The following is a 23,197-nucleotide window of genomic DNA, read 5'->3' as shown; positions in this document are numbered from 1 at the left end:
CAAAAACCCATTCAAAAAAACCATAGACTTTACGGTGTTGGAACCGGAAGTCCAAAAATGCTAACTTGCTTCCAGGTTTTGCCTACAAAAATGCGTCATCCCTGAGGCACTCTACGGCAAACCAATGATCCAATGAATTCCTGATGGACAAAATCAAGTCCCACCCTACATTTTTCTTGTTTGAGAAGCCATTTCACTTGGATCAAAGTCCCTTTAAGACAAGTCATTTCACTCGACGGCCATCTTTGAAATGCCTCTCAGGCATTCAAGTGCAGCTCCTGTTTCTTTGAATGGGGAAACATTGAATTCTCTTTGCTTGGATATACAGTGGGTACGGAAAGTATTCAGACCCCCTTAAATTTTTCACTCTTTGTTATATTGCAGCCATTTGCCAAAACCATTTAAGTTCATTTTTTTCCCTCATTAATGTACACACAGCACCCCATATTGACAGAAAAACACAGAATTGTTGACATTTTTGCAGATTTATTAAAAAAGAAAAACTGAAATATCACATGGTCCCAAGTATTCAGACCCTTTGCTCAGTATTTAGTAGAAGCACCCTTTTGATCTAATACAGCCATGAGTCTTTTTGGGAAAGATGCAACAAGTTTTTCACACCTGGATTTGGGGATCCTCTGCCATTCCTCCTTGCAGATCCTCTCCAGTTCTGTCAGTTTGGATGGTAAACGTTGGTGGACAGCCATTTTTAGGTCTCTCCAGAGGTGCTCAATTGGGTTTAAGTCAGGGCTCTGGCTGGGCCATTCAAGAACAGTCACGGAGTTGTTGTGAAGCCACTCCTTCATTATTTTAGCTGTGTGCTTAGGGTCATTGTCTTTTTGGAAGGTAAACCTTTCGGCCCAGTCTGAGGTCCTGAGCACTCTGGAGAAGGTTTTCGTCCAGGATATCCCTGTACTTGGCCGCATTCATCCTTCCCTCGATTGCAACCAGTCGTCCTGTCCCTGCAGCTGAAAAACACCCCCACAGCATGATGCTGCCACCACCATGCTTCACTGTTGGGACTGTATTGGACAGGTGATGAGCAGTGCCTGGTTTTCTACACACGTTCCACTTAGAATTAAGGGCAAAAAGTTCTATCTTGGTCTCATCAGACCAGAGAATCTTCCTTCAGGTGTTTTTTTAGAAAACTCCATGCAGGCTTTCATGTGTCTTGCACTGAGGAGAGGCTTCTGTCGGGCCACTCTGCCATAAAGCCCCGACTGGTGGAGGGCTGAAGTGATGGTTGACTTTCTACAGCTTTCTCCCATCTCCCGACTGCATCTTTGGAGCTCAGCCACAGTGATCTTTGGGTTCTTCTTTACCTCTCTCACCAAGGCTCTTCTCCCCAGATAGCTAAGTTTGGCCGGACAGCCAGATCTAGGCAGGGTTCTGGTCATCCCAAATGTCTTCCATTTAAGGATTATAGAGGCCACTGTGCTCTTAGGAACCTTAAGTGCAGCAGATTTTTTTTGTAACCTTGGCCAGATCTGTGCCTTGCCACAATTCTGTCTCTGAGCTCTTCAGGCAGTTCCTTTGACCTCATGATTCTCATTTGCTCTGACATGCACTGTGAGCTGTCTTATATAACCAGGTGTGTGGCTTTCCTAATCAAGTCCAATCAGTATAATCAAACACAGCTGGACTCAAATGAAGGTGTAGAACCATCTTAAGGATGATCAGAAGAAATGGACAGCACCTGAGTTAAATATATGAGTGTCACAGCAAAGGGTCTGAATACTTAGGACCATGTGATATTTCAGTTTTTCTTTTTTAATAAATCTGCAAAAATGTCAAAAATTCTGTGTTTTTCTGTCAATATGGGGTGCTGTGTGTACATTAATGAGGAAAAAAAATAACTTAAATGATTTTAGCAAATGGCTGCAATATAACAAAGAGTGAAAAATTTAAGGGGGTCTAAATACTTTCCGTACCCACTGTAGGCTACGCCACAATAGGGAAGAAAGGACAACTTCATCAAATCACAACTTCTGTTTCATGCCAGCTTTAAACATTCTTTCCAGAGATTGTAGGAATGCAAAACAAGCCTTTTTGTTGGCTCCCTTTGATCCTGTCTACAGAGGGAGCAATTTTCAATTTTCGTTTGTCAACTCAGAATAAACTTAAAAAATGGGTTGAGTGAATGATACAATTCACTCACTTGTAACAATAGACCCTTTCACATTTCTGGGTTTCTCAGAAGCGGAAGTCATCATAGTTGGGTAAAATTCTATAGTGCTGAATGAGAGAATGCCTTAAATATATTTTTTTTGTGTTTCCATTTGCTCAAATAGCAAAAGAAAAACTCCACAATAGTGGTTTCACAACTTTTAAAAAATAGGAAAAAAATAGAGCGCGATTGATAACGGCAGTCAGAAGAGAGAAAGATGTAATTTTTACCATCAATACCACAGTATTAGAAACACCCTCACAGCAGCGTTAACTGGTTTTCTGTAATTTGATGAAAAGGTAATATAATACTAAGTATAGTGTTATAAATGTACATACGTTTTTAAAAAAATGAAAATATAAAAAACTTTGCAGGATTTACGATATTGATGACCGTAAAAACACAGTCTGTGAAAAGGGTCTATAAGACGAAATACCAAAGTAACCTGCAGAAACAAATAAGTAAACACGTTTTTTAGTGAACAGATTCAAAAGAACACAGTCATTAAGATTAATCAAAATAACAACAAAATAACAGTGTTAACAGTGTAACAGTTAAACAGTGTTAACAGTTAAACAGTGTTAACAGTGTAACCAGTCTAAATAGCGTGTCTGCCTCATGTCCCATTCAAAAATTAATTAATCTAAAATTAATACAATAGGGGAAATTAATTTAAATTAACTCAGCATATTAAGTATTTCACATTTTGTTTATTATATTTCATTTCATTTCTTCATTTCAAAACTACAATTGTTGTGTGTTTTGGTTAACAAGTTGTACTCAACGACCTTGAAACTGGATTTAAGAAAAACTACACTTCCCATCTCTCTCGCATCGTCCAACGCGCATGTACGGTGAGCGCTATATCCTGGTACGACCTTCTCATATAAAAAGGCAGGGTTACGAGTCAGAGTTCGTTAGAGAATAGGAAACCAATGATTCCCATATGTCCAGTAGTCTCCTTCACCTATGGTAAGTAAAATTGGGGTTTTAAAAGCACATTGAGATATCAGTGTGCGTTTCAAACAGGGAGTGGATGTGTTTGGGATCATGTTACGGTTGTGCGGGGATCGTAGGCTTTATGTCGTCGTAGTTTCCTGCGTGTTTTCTTCCTCCGCATGATACGGCTCTTCATCATGGTTGCCATTTCACACAGTCGCTCACCTTCCACGAATCTGTCTTTTTGCAGTGCCCAGCCGGCTTGGTGAAGATGCCAAAATGGCCACCGGCAATTACTTTGGATTTACCCATGGTGCTGCGGCCCAGTACAGGTAAGGGCCATGATGTTTAACGAGGATTGCGCTGATGGTGGTGGTACAGTAATGGTGGGATTTGGCCCCGCCGCCTTTGTTGCTGGATTTGGGTGGGGGTAGGAGAGGGAGGCGATTGGCTGTGCTTTATGCCTCGAGATGAACGGCTGGAGAGAAAATGATGCATTATTATAGACCTGTGCATAAATCTGAGTAATACATCGCTTTAATGTATAACGCTATTTGTTTAATTTTCTTTTGATAGGGAGAGGCGCTTCAGTTTTGGTTATCGGGGGACATCATAGGGCAAAACTGTAATTACTGGATAAACTACAAATAAGAGGTTATAATACCGCTATATAACTTAAAGCCTCTTTATTTGTATATAAACATCCGACGTGGTGACCAGCAGGGGCACAATTCAAACCGGCGATCATAGTTTAAAATAAACAAGTGTTTTAATGTATGTAAATTTTAGTTACAAATGTAACATTTTGGTTTGAAACTAATGGCCGAGGTTTAGTAACTAAATCCTAATTGTTTACGCTAACTTCAGACCGGTTTGCCTCATGAACAAACACGACTCTTATCTTTGTGAATTTATTTGATTTTTCTTTTCGCAGCACTCGTTTTTTTAAGATTTTAACACTGTTGTGAACTTATTCTGGTATTAACATGTTTGGATAAACTGAGCATTTATCCCGAACAGCGCGAGCAGACTGCAGCTGTCATCTCTCCTCCAGCTCTGCACTAGAACAGCTCTGCGCATGTCCGTCCAGCTCAACGCTCTTCTTTACTCAAGTGTTTTTAAGACGGAAGCGCAAAAAGCAAATTTACATCGTCACACCACGCTATTAAAAACACCTATTTGACACCTTATCGTCGTTGGAAAATAACAACAACAAAAAAAAAAAATCTAGCCGAATAATTAACACACAATCTGTGTGTCGTTGGGAAGGGCGATGTCTTGCGCCTCAAGGACTCCTTGAATGTCACTCCTGATCCACTTTTTTAAAGGGTTTAGTTGGCCTAGGTTGAATTTTTTTCAGTTACTTGTTTTTAAAATAATCGTACTATTCCTATCTTGTCTTTGTGTGGCATGTATTTGAAAGAACGTGCCTCAATTTGTAAAAAAAAAAACCCGTAATATTCCTCATAAGCTGGATCATATTTCTGACCAGTTTTCCAAGGCCTTGGTGTTTGCTGGGTTGACATTTTGGAAATGTTTGCAGTTTATAGATGGATGGCTGGTAGTTAGACTCAAGTTATTGATTTAGCTAACTCTTAGATTTTGTCCCAGTCTGCACCTTTTAAATGGGTTTGAGATGCCTTTGGTGTGGTGTGTTAAGCTGAAATCAAAATCTTGAGCTTTTTTGTCTGATTGACGATTACAGTAAGAGAGAACTAGTATTCTGATGTTTGTTTTTTTCCACTGCCTATTTATGAAGAAAATGCTAATCCATCACTGATTTGATTTTCTTTTTTACATGCATGTTCTTTGTCAAGCCATTGGATTTGGTGCATAAAGTCCAGCAATCCAAAAAGAATATTATGAATTTATCTCCAAGATAATGTTATGGAACGATTTACATGTTAAAGGGTTAGTTCACCCAAAAATGAAAATGTCATTAATTACTCACCATCATGCTGTTCCACACCTGTAAGACCTTTGTTAATCTACATAACACAAATTAAGATATATTTGTTGATATCTGATGGCTCCGTGAGGCCTTCAAAGCCAGCATTGACATTTCCTCTCTCAAAATCCATAAAGGTACTAAAAACGTATTTAAATCAGTTCATGTGAGTACAGTGTTAATATTAATATTATAAAGTGACGAGAATATTTTTGGTGTGCCAAAAAAAACAAAATAACGACTTATACAGTGGTGGCTGATTTCAAAACACTGCTTCAGGAAGCTTCGGAGCGTTATGAATCTCAAATCAGTGTATCGAATCATGATTTGGATCGCGTGTCAAACACCAAACTGCTGAAATCATGTGACTTTGGTGTTCCGAACAGCTGATTCTACACAAGATTCATAATGCTCCGAAGCTTCCTGAAGCAGTGTTTTGAATTCGGCCATCACTAAATAAGTTGTTTTATTTATTTATTTTTTTTCTCGTCACTTTATAATACCACTGTACTCACATGAACTGATTTAGATGTGTTTTTAGTACCTTTTATGGATCTTGAGAGAGGAAATGCCATTGCTCCCTATGCAGGCCTCACGGAGCCATCGGATTTCAACAAAAATATCTTAATTTGCATTCCGAAGATTAACGAAGGTCTTACAGGTGTGGAACGGCATGAGGGTGAGTAATGACATATTTTAATTTTTTTTTTTTTTTTTTTTTTTTTTTTTTAACGTCTCAAATACATGGAAGGCCATTACTGTGCAAGATCATCTACAGTATTCTCGTCTCTGTTTAGTCAAATTCCACTATAAAGTATTTCTCTGCATATAAAAAAACGTTAGCAATATTGTTGCTTTAGTGGATGCATATTTTGATTTGATTTTTATTTATGTATGTGTGCATAATCGATGCTTTTTAGATGGAGTGTGGCATCCTGTCAACTTCCCAAAAGTATTTTGTCAGCTATACCCTTACATCTTATCGATATTAATTTCCAATTATTTAATATACTTAATTGTAATGCTTCAGTTCAGCACTGACATTGGTAAGTTGGCAGACTATAAGCAAAGGTAGCTGTCACTGTTGTCATCTAAGACTCTGGTTTTCTCTTCTGCAGTCAGCAGCCGGCCGCTGGGGTAGCGTACACCCACCCCACTACAGTGGCCAGCTATACTGTGCATCAAGCACCGGTGGCGGCGCACACGGTGGCGGCAGCATATGCCCCTACTGCCGCCACGGTTGCTGTTGCTCGGCCTGCACCGGTCGCAGTAGCAGCTGCGGCTACTGCTGCTGCTTATGCAGGATACCAGCCAGCCCACGCTGCCACGGATTACGGGTATGCACAGAGACAGCCGGAGGTTCCCCCACCACCACCTCCTGTCACCTCGCAAAACTACCAGGTAAAAGAAAGGAGCAAACTTGCTCTTTACTTTTAGAGACTAGTGTTCAAAAGTTTATTGCCAGCAAGATAAAAAAAAATCTTTTAAAGGGGTGGTTGGTTATAATTTCACTTTTTTTTTAACTTTAGTTGGTGTGTAATGTTTCTGTTAGAGCATAAACAACATCTGCATAGTTATGACATTCGAAGCAAAAGGAGATAATTTCTTTTAAACAAATCGCTTTACAAGGACTACAAAAATGGCTGGTAGGGACTACAGTGAGCTGCTTTCCGAGTTAGTGACATCACTAACCCTAAAATTTACATAAACCCTGCCCTCAAGAACACGCAACAAAAGGGTGAGGCCATGTTATTGCAATACAATATGTAACAGCATGTCATAAAAGCAAGAAGACAACATAAGTTATAACCATAATTAAACTAAACTATACCCGTTCTATCTTCAGTCAGCATATATAGTTCCCGCACAAGCAATTTATAGATTATCCTGACAGGATATGCTATTTAATGACTTCAAGCTATCTCCATCATTGTCCAACTCTGGTTTGAACATAAGACTGAAATGTTTGACATTTTCAGTGAGTCTGTGTAATCGGAGCTGCTAACACGAGTTCTTGAAACACCGCCCTCTTCTTGGGAGCAGCAGCGCTTTTGCATTTAAAGGGACACACAAAACGGAGCGTTTTTGCTCACCCTCAAAAAGTGACATTTAACATGCTATAAAATAGTTGTGGGGTATTTTGAGCTAAAACTTCACATACACACTCCGGGGACATCAGACTTTTTACATCTTGTAAAAGTGGCATTATAATCACCCCTTTAATAGTTTTATTCAGAAATTATGCATAAAATTGAGATTAAAAAATCTATTTTGAGAATTTTTCTTTTGAACATTGTATTCATCAAAGAATCCAGAAAAAGTATCAGTTTCCACAAAAACTGTTGACACTGAAGTAATCAGCTGAGGAGTAACGGCTGCTGAAAATTCAGCTTTGTCTTCACAGGAATAAAATGGATTTTAAAATATATTAAAATAGGAAAGTCATTTTAAATTGTAATATTTCATAATATTCATTTTTTTTTTTTTACTATTTCCATTTCCCTTTACTGTTGCAGGACTCATATTCATATGTGCGGTCCACAGCTCCGGCTGTAGCATATGACAGTAAACAATACTACCAGCAACCGGTGGCTACACCAGCTGTGGCCGCTGCAGCAGCCCAGCCACAACAGACTGTGGCCGAATCCTACTATCAGACAGGTACACTGGACACCTCTTGGCATTTAAACAAAGTTTTTTTTTTTTTTCTTATGCTATCTGATGGCACAGAATGAAATCAGTAGTCCTCATCGGGTCATCCTTTAAATGATCTGTGTTGTAAAATATCCTGTACAACTTTTTTACTCCTCCCTCTAGCGCCTAAAACTGGATACAGCCAAGGTGCCACTCCGTACACCCAGACCCAGCAAACGCGTCAGGTTACAACCATAAAGCCAGCCACTCCCAGCCCTGCCACCTCAACCTTCTCCATTTACCCAGTGTCCTCTGCTGTACAGCCAGTTGCAGCTGCGGCTGCCTCTGTAGTCCCATCATACTCTCAGAGTCCCACCTACAGCACCAATGCAGTCACATACTCTGGTAAGAACATCACGCTACCATTCCAAAATCTTTTTGGACTTTCTCAGTTGAGTATTTCTAAGTAAAATGTCTTTCTAGTACACACATTTAAGAGCAGAATTATTTTTCATGCCACTTGCTCTCCAACTATAATCCTCCTGAATTTTAGCTTTGATTCCAGCATAATTTTGAGTAGCTTTCAATGTCAAAGCTTCCCTCCCCACACCCTGTCCATATGTTTTAATACTGTATCAAACCCATGAACTTTGTATTGCTAGTGTCATGCGCTACCAGTTGAGCCACCGGATCTAGGTTTATAGATTTAAATGTCAAAATTACAGCGCAATCTTTTCAATCTCTAGTTGTACTGTTGCCAATAACTGATCCTCTTTGTATATTCAGGGACATCATACTCTGGCTATGAAGCTGCAGTGTATTCGGCTGCCTCCTCCTACTATCAACAGCAGCAACAGCAGCAGAAACAGGCGGCCGTCGCTGCAGCAGCCACTGCCGCATGGACCGGCAGCACTTTTACAAAGAAAGCTCCCTTCCAGAACAAAACGCTCAAGCCTAAACAGCCCCCTAAACCACCACAGATACACTATTGTGATGTCTGCAAGATCAGTTGTGCTGGACCTCAGGTAATTTATAATTAATTTTATTGATGTTTGAGCTTGTGTAAGTATCTTATGAAATCAGTTTTTTTTTTAGTTTTTTTTTTTTTTTTTTTTAAATTTCATTTGGTTTAAAATTAATACTTTTGATTAATGAAAGAAAAATGAATTCAAAAAGTATGAACTGTTTTTCTAGTTTATTGCAATGGTTTCTTGTAGGTGTATTAGGTAAAAAAAAAAAAAATTAATAAATATTATTTATTTATTTATTTATTTATTTATTTATTTATTTATTTTTTTTTTTTTTTTTTTGCAAACCACACAGCAGATTTTTAAAGGGTTAGTTCATCCAAAAATGTAAATGTCATTAATTACTCACCCTCATGTCGTTCCACACCCGTAACACCTTTGTTCATCTTTGGAACAAAAATTAAGGTATTGATGAAATCTGATGGCTCATGAGGCCTCTATTGAGAGCAAAGCCACTGAAACTCTCAAGGTCCATAAAAGTACTAAAAACATATTTGAAACAGTTCATGTGAGTTCAGTGGTTCTATCTTAATATTATAAAGCGAGAAGAATACTTTGTGCGCCAAAAAAACAAAATAACGACTTTTCAACAATATTTAGTGATGGGCCAATTTCAAAATGATGCTTCAGAGCTTTACAAATCGAATCAGTGGATCAGAGTGCCAGTGTCAAGTGATTTCAGCAGTTTAGCCGTTTGATAGGAGATCCGAATCAATGATTTGAAAGAAAACATTCATAAAGCTCAAAAGCTTCATGAAGCAGTGTTTTGAAATTGGCCCATTACTAGATATTGTTAAAGTTTTGTTTTTTTTTGTCACACAAATGTATTCTTGTCTCTTTATTATATTAAGATAGAACCACTGAACTCACATGAACTGTTTCAAATGTTTTTAGTACCTTTTGTGGATCTTGAGTTTCAATGGCTTTGCTCTCAATAGAGGTCTCACTGAGCCATCGGATTTCATCAGAAATATATTAATTTGGGTTCTGAAGATGAAACGAGGTCTTATGCATGTAAAACGACACGAGGGTGAGTAATAAATGACATTATTTTCATTTTTGGGTGAACTAACCCTTTAATGTTAAAATGGAAACAGGAAAAATTTATGATTCCTTAACGTTAATAGTTTTTTTTTATAATTACTTTCTACTGTACAATATCAATATATTTGTCACTATTTAAAATGAACTTTTATTTTGATGGGTTGTCGTGAATACTTTTCAGAAGAGTAATGTACACATTATGTACACTCTCACAAGGAACGTCACGGCAGTGATTGACAAGCCAGAGGGCCAATCGTTTACGCAATGATCGCGCAAACGACTGGCTGATGTTTTTAAGGCCCTACCTTGTGCGCAGATGATGTATATTGATATTATTCCTTTCAGTGCATCTAATAAAGTCTTTTATCAGTTAAAGACAGTTTCAAGTAATATTGCAAAAATGTATAAAACAAAACATCCTCTTTAGCACCTTTTTAAGTGCACAGTGCTACTTTTGATTTTTCCAAAATTTGTCACATTTCGTAACGTTCTACATTATACTGTAAACTTCATTTTTAGGACTGGATTTTGTGATTTCATCCTTGTTTTTCCACGTTGCGGAAATCATAGAGCCCTGCTGGTTGCACGGACACTATATAAATAAAGTGATTTCCTGACTCTCAACAAATGGTCAGATGAGCTTGCATGAATTGTGGCACCTATGTTTTATCTCCTACTTTTCAGACCTATAAGGAGCATCTGGAGGGTCAGAAGCACAAAAAGAAAGAAGCCGCACTAAAAGTATCACAGAGCAGCAGTAGCAGCAGTGGAGGCGGGAGCTCCGCCCGCGGCACACAGAATCAGCTACGCTGTGAGCTCTGTGATGTCTCTTGCACTGGGGCTGATGCCTACGCTGCACACATCAGAGGAGCCAAACACCAGAAGGTACATGACTCACTTTCTGATCTTGGCACATTGTTTTGTCAGCCTGTTTTTGGCATCACTCTTTTTGAACACATGATTCTGGCTCTTTATTGTAGAGAGGGCCTCCTAGGGAGTCTGTTACAATATGCTATGCACAGTTGTTTGAAGCGGAGTAATGGTGCACTAGTACAAGCATGCTAGATTATGTAATGTAAAGTTTTAATAAGTCAGTATTTAATAGCACAAGATTCTTTAAAAAGTAGGTGTGATGTTTATTAAATCCGCCAAATATCTAATTGCATTGTTTCTATAGGTTGTGAAATTGCATACTAAACTAGGAAAGCCAATACCATCCACCGAGCCCAGTGTTGTTTCCCAGTCCTCCACCTCCAGTACAGCAGCTCCCAATAAGACTTCCAGCTCCAACATCAACAGCTCCACAAGCACATCGTCCAACCTCTCAGCTTCCTCTGTTTCTGCCTCTTACTTAAAATCTGGCAGCATGGTCAACAACATGGCTTCAGCTGCACAGGGCAAGAGTTCAGTGCCCAACAGTGTCTCTGTCAGCAGCAGCTCTGTCAAGAAGGTCAACACACCCAAGATCAACTTTGTTGGTATGTCTTGAACTAATATTATTTTCTTCTTTGACTGATGGTATGGAATGCTTTATTTTGTATGTGTGTGTGAGATTTATTGAAATCATATATTTGTTTTGCATGGCCAAAATAGGTGGAAACAAGTTACAAACCACTGCTGTTAAAAATGATGAATCCAAGATTGAGGCAGCTAAAACGGCACAGTCCACTGTGTCTGCACCACCACCGGATGGAAAGAATGAAATACCTGACCCTCTGTCACCTCAGTCAGCACTTGCAGCACTGCAGAGTGATGTTCAGCCCGTCGGACATGACTATGTTGAAGAGGTATCAGAAGAAAATTATAAGGAAAAGTTCCTATATGGAAATGAGAATTTATGTAGCCAAGTGCATACAATAATTTTATTTATTTATTTTTTTAGGTTAGGAATGATGAAGGAAAGGTTATCCGGTTCCACTGCAAACTGTGTGAATGCAGTTTTAATGACCCAAATGCCAAGGAAATGCATTTGAAAGGAAGGAGACATCGACTGCAGTATAAGGTTAGTGGGTGATTGGTGGAATTGGTTTGCAGTGATTCTTTCATGATTAATGCAAAAAAAAAATCAAAATGGGTGAGAGATGTCAGTGTAGCTGATTTGTATTTTTCACCACTGTAGAAAAAGGTGAACCCAGATCTCCAGGTGGAAGTGAAACCTAGCATCCGAGCCAGGAAGATCCAAGAGGAAAAGATGAGGAAGCAGATGCAAAAGGAAGAGTATTGGAGAAGACGTGAAGAAGAGGAGCGCTGGAGGATGGAGATGAGGTGTGGTGATTTTATTTATTTTCCCCCTACTCCAATGTCAGTAACTACATTTGAGCACTTTGAGTAAGGGGTCCTTAATATGATTGTTTTAGGCGCTATGAAGAGGACATGTATTGGCGGCGTATGGAGGAAGAGCACCATTGGGATGAAAGGCGCAGAATGCCTGATGGAGGTTATCCACAGGGTCCACCTGGACCTCCTGGTCTTCTTGGAGTGAGGCCTGGGATGCCCATTCCTCAACCACAAGGACCAGTAGTAAGTCTTAAACTACTATGGAGATAAAATGTGCTGGATTTGCCAAAATATGTGGCTTGTGATTTGAGTTACACTACCATTCAAAAGTTTGGATCAGGTTTTTTTTTTTTTTATTTAAATTAATACTTTTATTCAGCAAGGACACATTAAATATCTTTAGTTGGGGGCAGCCCTACACTTGATTTTTCTAATCTACTAGTATTCCTTAATTTAAGCAATTAGTCACATGTTTATGACGTTAACTTAATTTTTAAATGTATACTGGGGGGAGAGGTGGCATCAGAAAAGTTTCAGGGCTGAGAAAGAATATTCTATGTAACATTGCTAACCTTGTTCTATGTTATGGAGAAATACTAAACCATCATAATCATGAGCCTTTAAAATATAAATTAAGTGCTCAAGCGTGCCACATAAAAGCTTGGCGCAGTGCACCAGCAAAAGTAATGATTATGAATGTGTGAAACAAAGGAGACTGTCTGAACATTTTAATTTATTAATAAACTTTAGTTTTCTTAGTCATTGTCTGCTCTGCTGCAAGGATAAATTTATGACGCTCACTTGATTATCTCTGCCGTAAAGTGGATGCGCCTACAGAGAGAAATGCATGTTAAGTTAAACATGTTAAGCAGCAAGCATGGTACTTATTTAGCTTGCACACTCCGCACCGGATATCTGCCTAATAATAGCGCACTTTTATCTAGGTTTACATTAGAGCAAGCGGCCATGTAAAGCAGATAACATTGTTAGGGTACTACTAGCATGTTTCAATTGCCATGTTTGAATTTGATAAATGATAGTTGAATGTTTTGATTTCTATGACCGTAGAAGTGTAGTTGGCTGAAACAATTGACTATGAAGGATTTCTACAAATTTCTTTAGTGTTAGTAAAGGCTTTTAAGCGACTGTACTTATAAGTGAGATTCTATCTTGTTGCACAACAGGCTTTTTTTTTTTTTTTTTTTTTTTTTCCATACTGTTCAAATGGCCCTTTCCTATCTTAAAGTAGGATGTTCTTGCATGTCATCACAACTCTGGTTTATAACATCTAGTTTTTGTTCCAGCCTCCACGTCGCCCTGATTCCTCAGATGATCGTTATGTGATGACCAAGCATGCAGCTATTTACCCATCTGAGGATGAGCTCCAGGCCATCCAGAAGATTGTGTCGATCACTGAGCGAGCACTTAAGCTGGTCTCTGACATCATTACTGACCAAGATACAAGTGCAAAGGGCAAAGAAGAGGACAAAGAAAAGAAAGAGCCTCCCAAAGACAGGTGAGAGAAGAGCACTGTAATGTTTCTCAAAGCAGAGAGGAAAAAAGGCCAAAGCTATACATGAACTCTTGTGCATTGTAGGGTGCTGAAAGGAGTGATGCGAGTTGGTGTTCTTGCCAAGGGCCTGCTTCTGCGAGGAGACACACATGTCAACCTTGTCCTCCTTTGTTCTGAGAAGCCTACAAAGAATCTACTCACACGCATTGTGGAACATCTCCCTAAACAGCTTACGGTACTGGCTCAGTGCAGTGTAAACTTAATTTTTTTTTTTTTTCTCATATAAATTTTTTTTTTTTTTTTTAACTAGCAATATTTATTTCAAATGCTTAAGGATGTGGAGTATCTGCACCATCTGTTACTGTGGGTCAAGGTTTGCCCAGTCTCAAATTGATGGTTGTGTTATCTGCTAACCCATGTGTTTTTCAGATGGTAACGCCAGAGAAATACGAGGTAAAAGGCTCCATTCAAGAGGCTGCCATTATTCTTACCTCCTGCACTGAGCCCAAGATGCAGGTGACCATCACCCTTACCTCGCCTGTCATCCGAGAGGAGAACAGCCGGGATGGAGGTTGGAAAAGACGTTGCTCACATTAACCGACTACCTATCAGATTAATATTTTTATGCTGATTTTGACAACCTAAAGAGCCCATCTGTTGGCAGTGTGGAGATGGAACTAGATGTTAATACTGGAACAATTATGTTTGCACCTTTTTAGACTTGGGGGCATTTCATTTGATATTTCATTTCATTTGAAAAGATATAGAAATGATAGTAGGACAAATTAAACCTGGTATGTGCTTGAGCTTGGCCGTACATAAGAAATGACATACACAGTTTTCCTTTAAATGTTACACCATTGAGGTAAAGTGCCTCTTTCTCTCTTTATTTACACTTCAATTATTTCATTTGAAGTCTGTAATGTGTTCATACTGTAACAGGATTGAAGCCAGTTCAATTGGCTTTAAGTTGCTTTAGAGCCGAGTTCAACACTGCCAGGTTTTACCCAACCATCTCCGATGCTGGCAGTGGTGCTCCGGGTCCTCTCTCTGTAACACTTTTCCAGTGCTCTTGAAGCTCTCCCCAAAACAAGCATGATAAGTGTTTGCATTGTGTAAGTCTAGTTAGTCCCGGGTAAGATTCATTTTTGTTTCCTGTGTTCAAGGGGATTGTGTCCTATGCAAAAACATATTTTCTTTCACATGGGGTCATAGTTTGTTCAGAGGTAGTATTCTGTGCAAACAAAACTTAATTCCTGATTTAGTTCCTGAAGAGAAATGCTTGAGATGGGTCTTAGACCTTAGGAGTAGTTGGAATGCCTACCATGTCCCCACAGGAAACAAATCATTTTTTTTTTTTTTTTTTTTTGTCTGGTGGTGAAAATATTCACCATTCTGAGGTCCCCTGTTCCAAAATGAAAGTGCTCCCCTGAGAGAAGCAATCGAATATAGAGCTCGATAAATGGCAAAATTTGGCATTCAAACAGTGTTACGTTAATTCTTCCTTCAGATGGAAAAAGGCATTAAATGATAATTTCCCCAAGTAGTAGAGTAACTGCACCAATAACCGGTTTATCTTTTATATCTTTACAACGAAGAGTATTAGTAAGAAGTCACTGAAATGGTGAAGTTTTAAATTTGGGCTTTGCGGCAATGCCACCATTCCTGTTTGGCTCCTTAGGGGAGTATCAGTCAGCTTTTGGGAAGAAAGCTTTGATAGAGGAATCTTTGGTTGGACCTGGGGTTTTACAGCCTTCGGTATACATTGAGATATGGGGGTTCTCCAAAGCCAATCATGACAGGTATGCATGCTGTGATGTCCTAATCCTCTTGCTGGGAGCTTCATATTTTCTTGCCAGCACGCAATGCTGCCTTCATGTATACAAAGCTTTAAGTCCAGCCCAAAGCCTCCTTGCATTTTCAGCAAATTGTCTCCCATCTGAGGCTACGTCTACCAGCTCCGGAAGGATTTTTGACCAAGGTCCCCCTCCTGAATACCTTCAAACACTTTGCCACACCTACCATTGCCATGTTACTTTAGTGGGTCACTACAAATACTCACCAGCTGTTAACATTACACATCTCCCTTGATACCCCTGTTTTACATCACGATTTACACATCGGGTACCATTTGCAGCCCATCATTATCTTTCCAATGTTTCTGGATCAGTACAGTGAATTCTCAAAGTATTTTTCATAACATTAAATACTTCCAACTTTACTTATGTAGACACTGGAATCCACAATTTGTTGTTGCCCAGAGCAAATGAGAATAACTTTAGCCTCAACTGTTAAGTCAGCTGGTTAAGCAAGAGATGCAGAAATGGTGCACTTCCTGAATGCAGTCAAATTAGACTTGTGGTTTAAAATTCCACATATGCAACATATTTGATACTAGTAAACTAGAGCAACCAAGTTTTGGATTTTGGATAGCTTTCGGATTTTATTAGCATAAAAAAATACAATGATAAGATTTTTTTTTTTTCTACTGTAAGGAATTAAAAGGGATGGTATGTAATTGGCAAAATGGCACAATTTTGAAGTTTTCCAAATTTGTTTGTAAACCTATGTGATATGATTGTACTTTTTGTGAATCTGCCAATAGCAGCAATTACGGATCGTGACAGTATGACGTCTTCTGCCAGGCTACTCCACTACATTTTAGCATTTGAAACTAACGCATTGTCATTCCCAGCAATTTCAAATGGTGGATTGCAGAGCATTAATATGACTGGCCATAACTGAAATGGTCTTTATCAAGAGAATTATATAGCTAGTTAATAAGTGTCATGTTCACTATATGCAGAGTACCAAAAAAAAAAAAAACAACAAACAAAAAAAACCCACTTCCAACTCTAATTATAAAATCCTACATCTCTATGCCACATTCTCTAGTGATTTTTCTCTTGTATCCCTAACAAGACCTTTGATTCAGGACTCATCTGTCCCTATCCAGTTTCTTTCAGCACCATATCACAGACTAAATAGTGCACCCAATGGCAAGTGTAGCTGATCCATAATGTTGTTGAAAAGATCTGAAAGATTCTGCATATGGGGTGAAATGCATATACAGGTTTTATTTTATTTATTTATTTATTTTTTTGTACACTCTGAAAGAGATTGGTGATCAAGAACAGACTGGTATGTGTGGCAATGTGTTCTTGGCAGTCTCTCTGACCTGGTCAAACACCCATTCCTCACCACCATTTGACAATTCGATCCATTTTTAGATGTAACCTCGAGTATGGTGAAAGACCCAGCGGACGTCTTGGACAGGCAAAAATGCCTTGACGCTCTGGCTGCCCTACGCCACGCTAAGTGGTTCCAGGTTCGGAACATCATTTTACTTTCTTCTTGTAGCCTTATGAGATGTATTCCTTTTTATGTTCATTTAAGTTGTTTAGTCTTTTTATTTTTAAATTTTAAACCTCAAAGTTGGTTTTTTTTTTTTGGGAGGAAAAAGTGATACAAGGATGCAGTATAAAATTTGGTCATTATGGTACTATATTGTTTCCATTCTGTTTTTGTATATGAGCTGATTTGATCCTAAAAAAAATTAAGCATCCTTGCATACATGTAATTTATTTGCAAGTCTTGTATTAAATACTTAGCATGTAAAATGATTCCATAAGGCTGCAGAATACCTTTGCATAAAGTGTCATCGATAAGAGCTTTCATGTTGAGCGTTTTTGTTTTGTGTTTTTCTTTATTTTTGTTAATGATTTTTTTTTTTTTTTTTTCTTTTTTTCTTGGGAATAGGGATTGAGAGGAAAGGAATATCTGATTAGTTTACTGTGTTGTTGCAATCTCCGCAAATACACAGGCAAAGTAAAGCAGATTTCCTTGACTGCTTCAGTTCCTATGCAACTACTCCTGCAAACTGATCTTTTGTAAAATGAAAGTATATGTTTGTGAAGTATTTGACAGTTGAGGTCAAGGTTTACAAGATTACAAGGGAGTCATTCCAAGTGAATCTTGCAAACTTTGAACTCTTGTACTAATGGTGAGGTAAAATACTGCTGGAAATGGCAGCTTTATTAAAAAAAATTAAAATAAAATTAAGTCAATCAATTCAGCGGTTTTTATACCAGTTAAAAGCTTCCATTGTGAACAGTAGTGTTGCACCTCTCTCTGAACTCTGCCATGTTGTATGTCTTTGCTCTTGTGCATTAACTAATCTTGACTTCACTGCACTGAAGGCTAGGGCTAATGGGCTCCAGTCATGTGTGATTGTCATTCGAATACTTCGTGACCTGTGTCAGCGAGTACCCACCTGGTCTGCCTTTCCTAGCTGGGTGAGTAAAGCCAGAAATACATGGTCATTAAACGCTTGCATGTTTTTCTGTTCATTCATAGTTACACAGTGTTGGGGAGTAGATTCTTAAAAGTGTGGTCACATTAGTGAAATTTATGTGGAATATTTTGCAGGCAATAAAAGGCCCTTTTGTCTATTGTCGATAGTGTAGTGAACAAGTCCCTTTCAAACAAACAGCTCTGCAAATCCATGTGACCGACTTGAACCAGTTAAGAAATCTGCAGGGGGTATTGTTTTCACCCTAATGCAAAAATTACTGATTGTGTGGATTCATACTTGGATTTTAATTTGCCGAACGATAAACGTGACCACACTTTAAAGGATTAATTCACTTCAGAATTAAAATTCCCTGATAATTTGCTCACCCCATTGTCATCCAAGATGTTTGTATGTCTTTCTTCAGTCTAAAAGAAATTAATGTTTTTGAGGAAAACATTCCAGGATTTTTCTTCAGTGGGGTACAATGGGTTGAAGGTACAAATTGCAGTTTCAGTACAGCTTCAAAGCACTCTACATGATCCCAGACAAGAATAGGGCTGGACGATATGGCCAAAATTTATATCACGATATAATTCTAAATTTCGGTCGATACGATATAATTCCGATATCGATATGAACTATATAATAGCCTCAGAAAAACTGCCAAGAACGGCCACAATGGATGTCTGTACCGCACCGAAACCGTGACCCTAAAAATAGGACTTCTGTCAAATAAAAATAAAGAAAATAAGAACAAACAATCAAACTACAAGCAACATCACAAATAAGTACAATAAAGCAAATATTCAAATAAAATAAACAGTGCTTTTCAGGTTTTTCAGGTATGTAACAGTAGTTTTCAGGTACAGAAAATGGATAAAGTAATCAAATATAAAATAACACTGCATATTATCTTTACTGTATATAAGATGAATCATTATTGAAGTTACAAAAACTATTCAGTCAAGAGCAGTGAGTGATTTCTTTGTTATTTGATTTAACATTAAAAACAGGCAGCAGGAATAGTTTTTTTTCCCTTTAAGACAACCAGTACATATACTGTTACACATGCGCTGTCTTTCTCGACTGTTATACATTCACTTAAGACATAACTGACTATGTTTGCTAGGATACTCGACAAGACGGGCATGTTGACATCATTTTTTGTATGAATGTGGCCGTCGAAGCGCAAGACTTGAAAGAGAAATCAGTATTTGCGCGCTGTCTGAAATAAGCGTGTGCGCGCTTCGGATGAGCGCACACAAATCTTCTCATAGCGCGTGCAAGTTCTCTTTCGCGACTTATTCTTGAAGGTTTAAATCAGCAAGGCTTAAATGAGTTTAGTTTAAACACAGATAGCAATGTGTGCTGTTCAGGTCTCACCTGCGCTCGCGCGCTATCAACACCCGGGTGATGACGGCGTAAATGACTGGACATTACAGCATACGGCACTAACGTTAGCTGTTAACAGTTTACAAAGAGTTACTGTTTTGTCCACGCTTTTTGATTATCATTGTTGTAACGTTTTGCGCATCCATCGACTGAAACATACATTATCTGAACTCTGTCTGTTTTCCACGTTGCTATTTTAAACAAACCATATTAACCAATAGATACGCTGATGGCAGCGTGTCTCTGTGGTGTACGTCATCACGCAAATAGCCAATCTTGTTCTGCTCTTTCTAACCGCTGCGCCTCAAGTCAGTGAGAAATGCTGTAATGTATATCGAAATACCGGAAATGTGTTTAAAAATCATATCACCGTTATCGAAAAGAATTATATCGCGATATATATTGATATTGAATTATTGTCCAGCCCTAGACAAGAAATAAGGGTCTTATCTAGTCATTTTCTAAAAAAAAAATAATAATAATTTATATACTTTTTAACCACAAATTCTCATCTTGCACTGCTCTGCGATGCACCACACATTACATAATCACTTTGGAAAGGTCACACATGACGTAGGTGGAAGTACCAATCCTGTCTCTACATGGTGAACGTGCAAAAAAGTCAAACGCCCTTTACAAAAAAAAGGTAAAACTATGTCGGACGATTTTTTAATTTGGACTAGATTTTCGCCCTACCGTGGTACTTCCACCTACATCACGCATGACCTTTCAACATGATTATGTAATCGTAGAACAGTGCAAGACCAGCATTTGTGGTTGAAGTATAGAAGTTATTTTATTTGTTCACTGTAGAGCCCTTTGAAGCTGTGCTGAAACTAATTTGGACCTGTTGTACCCCAGTGAAGTCCACTATAGAGAAAAATCCTGGAATGTTTTCCTCAAAAACCTTAATTTCTTTTAGGTTGACATGAGGGTGAGTAAATTATTAGGAAATTAATTCCGAAGTGAACTCATCCTTTTACTTAATGGTAGCAGTTTTTAAAATTGTGTTAATGCCAACTAATGTGCCTTACAAGCAACTTAGCATTTTTGATATGCTTTGCTGATAACTGGAAACTACACCATGCTTAGATCTGCTGACTTGAGTAGATGCAAGTACAGTTCCGGTCTACATTACTCAGGATAGCTTTCCAAGCTTGCTTTTTAGTAACAAAATCTTACAAATGTAGTGAGAGGCCTTTCCTACAACCACCATGTTGAGTTTGAATATTTTAGGGGATTGATTCTCCCCCATTTCGTTTCCTCCTTTATATTGTGATTGTCCTTAGGGAAGCTAATTTAAATTACAAGTAACAAAGCTACACTTAAGACTGTTGCTATAGAGGTTTTAAAAGCACAATGCTGCTTTTCAGTCCTACTTAATTTTATCATCCTCCAGTCTTCATTTTATGAGTAAACTGCTGCTTAACACCATTTTAAGTGTTTTATATTGTAAATTCTATTAAGTTACTGTTTACTTTTCCAAAGGCTATGGAGTTGCTGGTGGAGAAGGCCATCAGCAGTGCTTCTGGACCAATGACCCCTGGAGATGCTCTGCGACGAGTCTTTGAATGTATTTCCTCAGGCATTCTGCTGTCTGGTAAGAGGGCACTCTGACTTTAGCTGTTGAGGTTGATCATCAGAAAACTACGGATATTATCAAATTTATGCATTCAGTAAATGTTCTTAATGGAATGTATTACTTTCTAAGTTATTTTAATTTACTGACAATGTAGTCACATTGTTGCATAAAAATTCAACTTAAGAATCTGGTGCTCAGTGTCTTGTATGCTTTTCCTTTGTAATGCAGGTGCTCCAGGATTGATAGACCCCTGTGAGAAGAATCCAACAGATACTCTGGCTAGCATGGAAGAGCAGCAGAGAGAGGACATAACGTCAAGCGCTCAGGTGAAGCACACAGTAACTACTTGCATTAGTAGTTAGAAAATGTACACTGAATAGTTTCAGTTTGTGTATTGACCAGCCACTTTCTCCAGTTTGCTTTGAGGCTTCTGGCATTCCGTCAGATTCACAAGGTTCTGGGAATGGACCCCCTGCCCCAGATGAACTCTCGCTTCAACGTACGAAATAACCGCAAGAGGCGTCGCGATAACAGTGATGGCACTGATGGATTCGAAGCAGAAGGAAAGAAGGACAAGAAGGACTACGAGGGGTTCTGAACTGCACTACAGTACAACTAGCCCTGTTCTCCCTGTACCCGTTTCAAATTCTGTTCATTCCTGGAATACAAAATGTTATTTCTGTTGATCTCTGTGCATGCTGATTACCACTCATTAGAAATATTTTTAAGAACTGGTAAAGACCTAATTATGGCCACTTGGGGAAATGCCAGGCTTTATATCCTTGACACGTAGACTCTAGTCCATCTCAGTTGTTTAGTCTGGTGTCTTGGCATAAAGATTTGAGATGCGCACAATCTAGAGAAGTTAAGCCTAAGTTCCATTTAGCACATTGGATGTAATCTTTCACCATCTTCAGATCTCTTACGAGTTTCAGGCTAGATGTTTCTAGAAGTCTGAGCTGTGTATTTGTCAGTGTGGAACAGATTCTTTCTTTAAAGTCTATCTTATCCTTCCAGTTACACATGTAAAGTAACTTTGACAATGGCTTCCTTGGCTTTGCAATAAATTGCTTTAGGTGTTTTCGTAATTTATTTTGTTTAGAGACATTCCTCTTAATAACGCAAGATCAAAGATAAGATGATTGATTCGTGCGATGGGTTAGTCCTGTTGTGATGAATGTGGTGATATTGTCTGGACGTGGATTTATACAAGCATGTATTTTCCATTGCTAGTGCATTCTGAAGGCTGGGTTGGCTTTTAACCATTTGTAAATTTATGCCATTGGCTAACTAATACCCTTAACCTCTCTAGGACCTCATTCCTTCTATATGCTTAATGCAAGTGATGTAAAGCTGCAATTGTCCCAAAGTTAGGCTGTAAGTATGCTGATAGCTGTGCCTCTGTGGTGTAGCTCAATCACATTTCTAAAGACCCCAACCCGTTGAAATAAGACCTGGGCCAAATACCAGAAGTATCTACCAATTGTCTCGGTGAGTTTAATAAGGAATATTGAGTTACCGGCCCGTTTCAGATTAGTTGTTCACACAAGGAAGTACTGTGATCATTTGGAGTATTTTATGGTCAGACATCCTTTTTTTTTTTTTTTTTTTTTTTTTTTCTTCCCTGTAGATGTTGTAATTGACCCAGGTCTGCCTGTGTTTTGTGTTCATAATATTGTAAACCCTAAATGTATCTTTAAATGTGATCATATAACTGTATGATCTCTAATATATGATCATTTAATAAGCCTGTATCTAATCTTGCAATAGATCTTCAAAAACAAATGCCTGTATGGTTTTAAAGCACAGGATTTTTTTTTTTTTTTTTTATGTTCTTTGTTTTTATGGATTTTGTTTTAATGGTTTGTAGATGCGTAGTTGCTTGCCCTTAATTTTGGTTTCTGGTTCAAGTTTGTTGAAATAACTATTGATGATGGGAGGAACAAAAGTGAAATATCTGTGTTGTAACTGCAGATTGATGTAGACTTACCCTTTGATGCTTGTCATTCACTGTCAAGGTACTACTGCATTACAATGCTTATAATAAAGACGTTTCCGAAACGATTGTTGTACTTTCTGTTAAATATGTTTTTGCCTTAGTTGATTATGCTAATGAAGAACTAGTTTAGTCATTCGCACTTTATTTCTCGGTGCACAGAGGAAAATCAGCAGATGTACAACCACAAAGCAAAAAAAAAAAAAAAAAAAACTTGATAATATAAACAAGCCCTCTCACTTCAGGGCGTAGGCTATTTTGAAAACGACTGCTTATTAGTTCAGCAATGAGGAAGCGCATATGATTGACAGCCGCATCAACCAATGAGCAGTAAGCGTCTTTCTCTTGACCAGAGCAGAAAATGGACCGTTTGTCCATAAAGA

General features: G+C 38.4%; 1 protein-coding gene across 2 annotated transcripts; it reads left to right on the top strand.

Moving 5' to 3' along the window:
• The first annotated feature begins 3,009 nt into the window (after window positions 1-3,009).
• On the top strand, window positions 3,010-22,873 carry zfr (zinc finger RNA binding protein). 2 transcript variants are annotated; one of them, XM_067406237.1, is made up of 20 exons: window positions 3,010-3,139; window positions 3,357-3,438; window positions 6,173-6,455; window positions 7,571-7,715; window positions 7,872-8,093; window positions 8,475-8,713; window positions 10,445-10,645; window positions 10,938-11,238; window positions 11,354-11,547; window positions 11,643-11,762; window positions 11,880-12,025; window positions 12,118-12,280; window positions 13,342-13,553; window positions 13,635-13,785; window positions 13,980-14,121; window positions 16,781-16,878; window positions 17,750-17,845; window positions 20,725-20,836; window positions 21,047-21,144; window positions 21,234-22,873. In XM_067406237.1, the coding sequence occupies exons 1-20, from the start codon at window positions 3,103-3,105 to the stop codon at window positions 21,414-21,416; spliced, it is 3,225 nt and encodes a 1,074-aa protein (XP_067262338.1). In that variant the 5' UTR covers window positions 3,010-3,102; the 3' UTR covers window positions 21,417-22,873. The 2 variants fall into 2 exon arrangements, with proteins under 2 accessions (XP_067262338.1, XP_067262339.1); XM_067406238.1 differs by lacking the exon at window positions 3,357-3,438 and having other exon boundaries at window positions 3,046-3,139.
• The last annotated feature ends 324 nt before the right edge of the window (window positions 22,874-23,197 follow it).

The sequence above is a fragment of the Chanodichthys erythropterus genome, chromosome 13, assembly GCF_024489055.1.
Source record: "Chanodichthys erythropterus isolate Z2021 chromosome 13, ASM2448905v1, whole genome shotgun sequence".
Taxonomy (NCBI): Eukaryota; Metazoa; Chordata; class Actinopteri; order Cypriniformes; family Xenocyprididae; genus Chanodichthys; species Chanodichthys erythropterus.
This window is presented reverse-complemented; position numbering and strand designations above follow the sequence as displayed.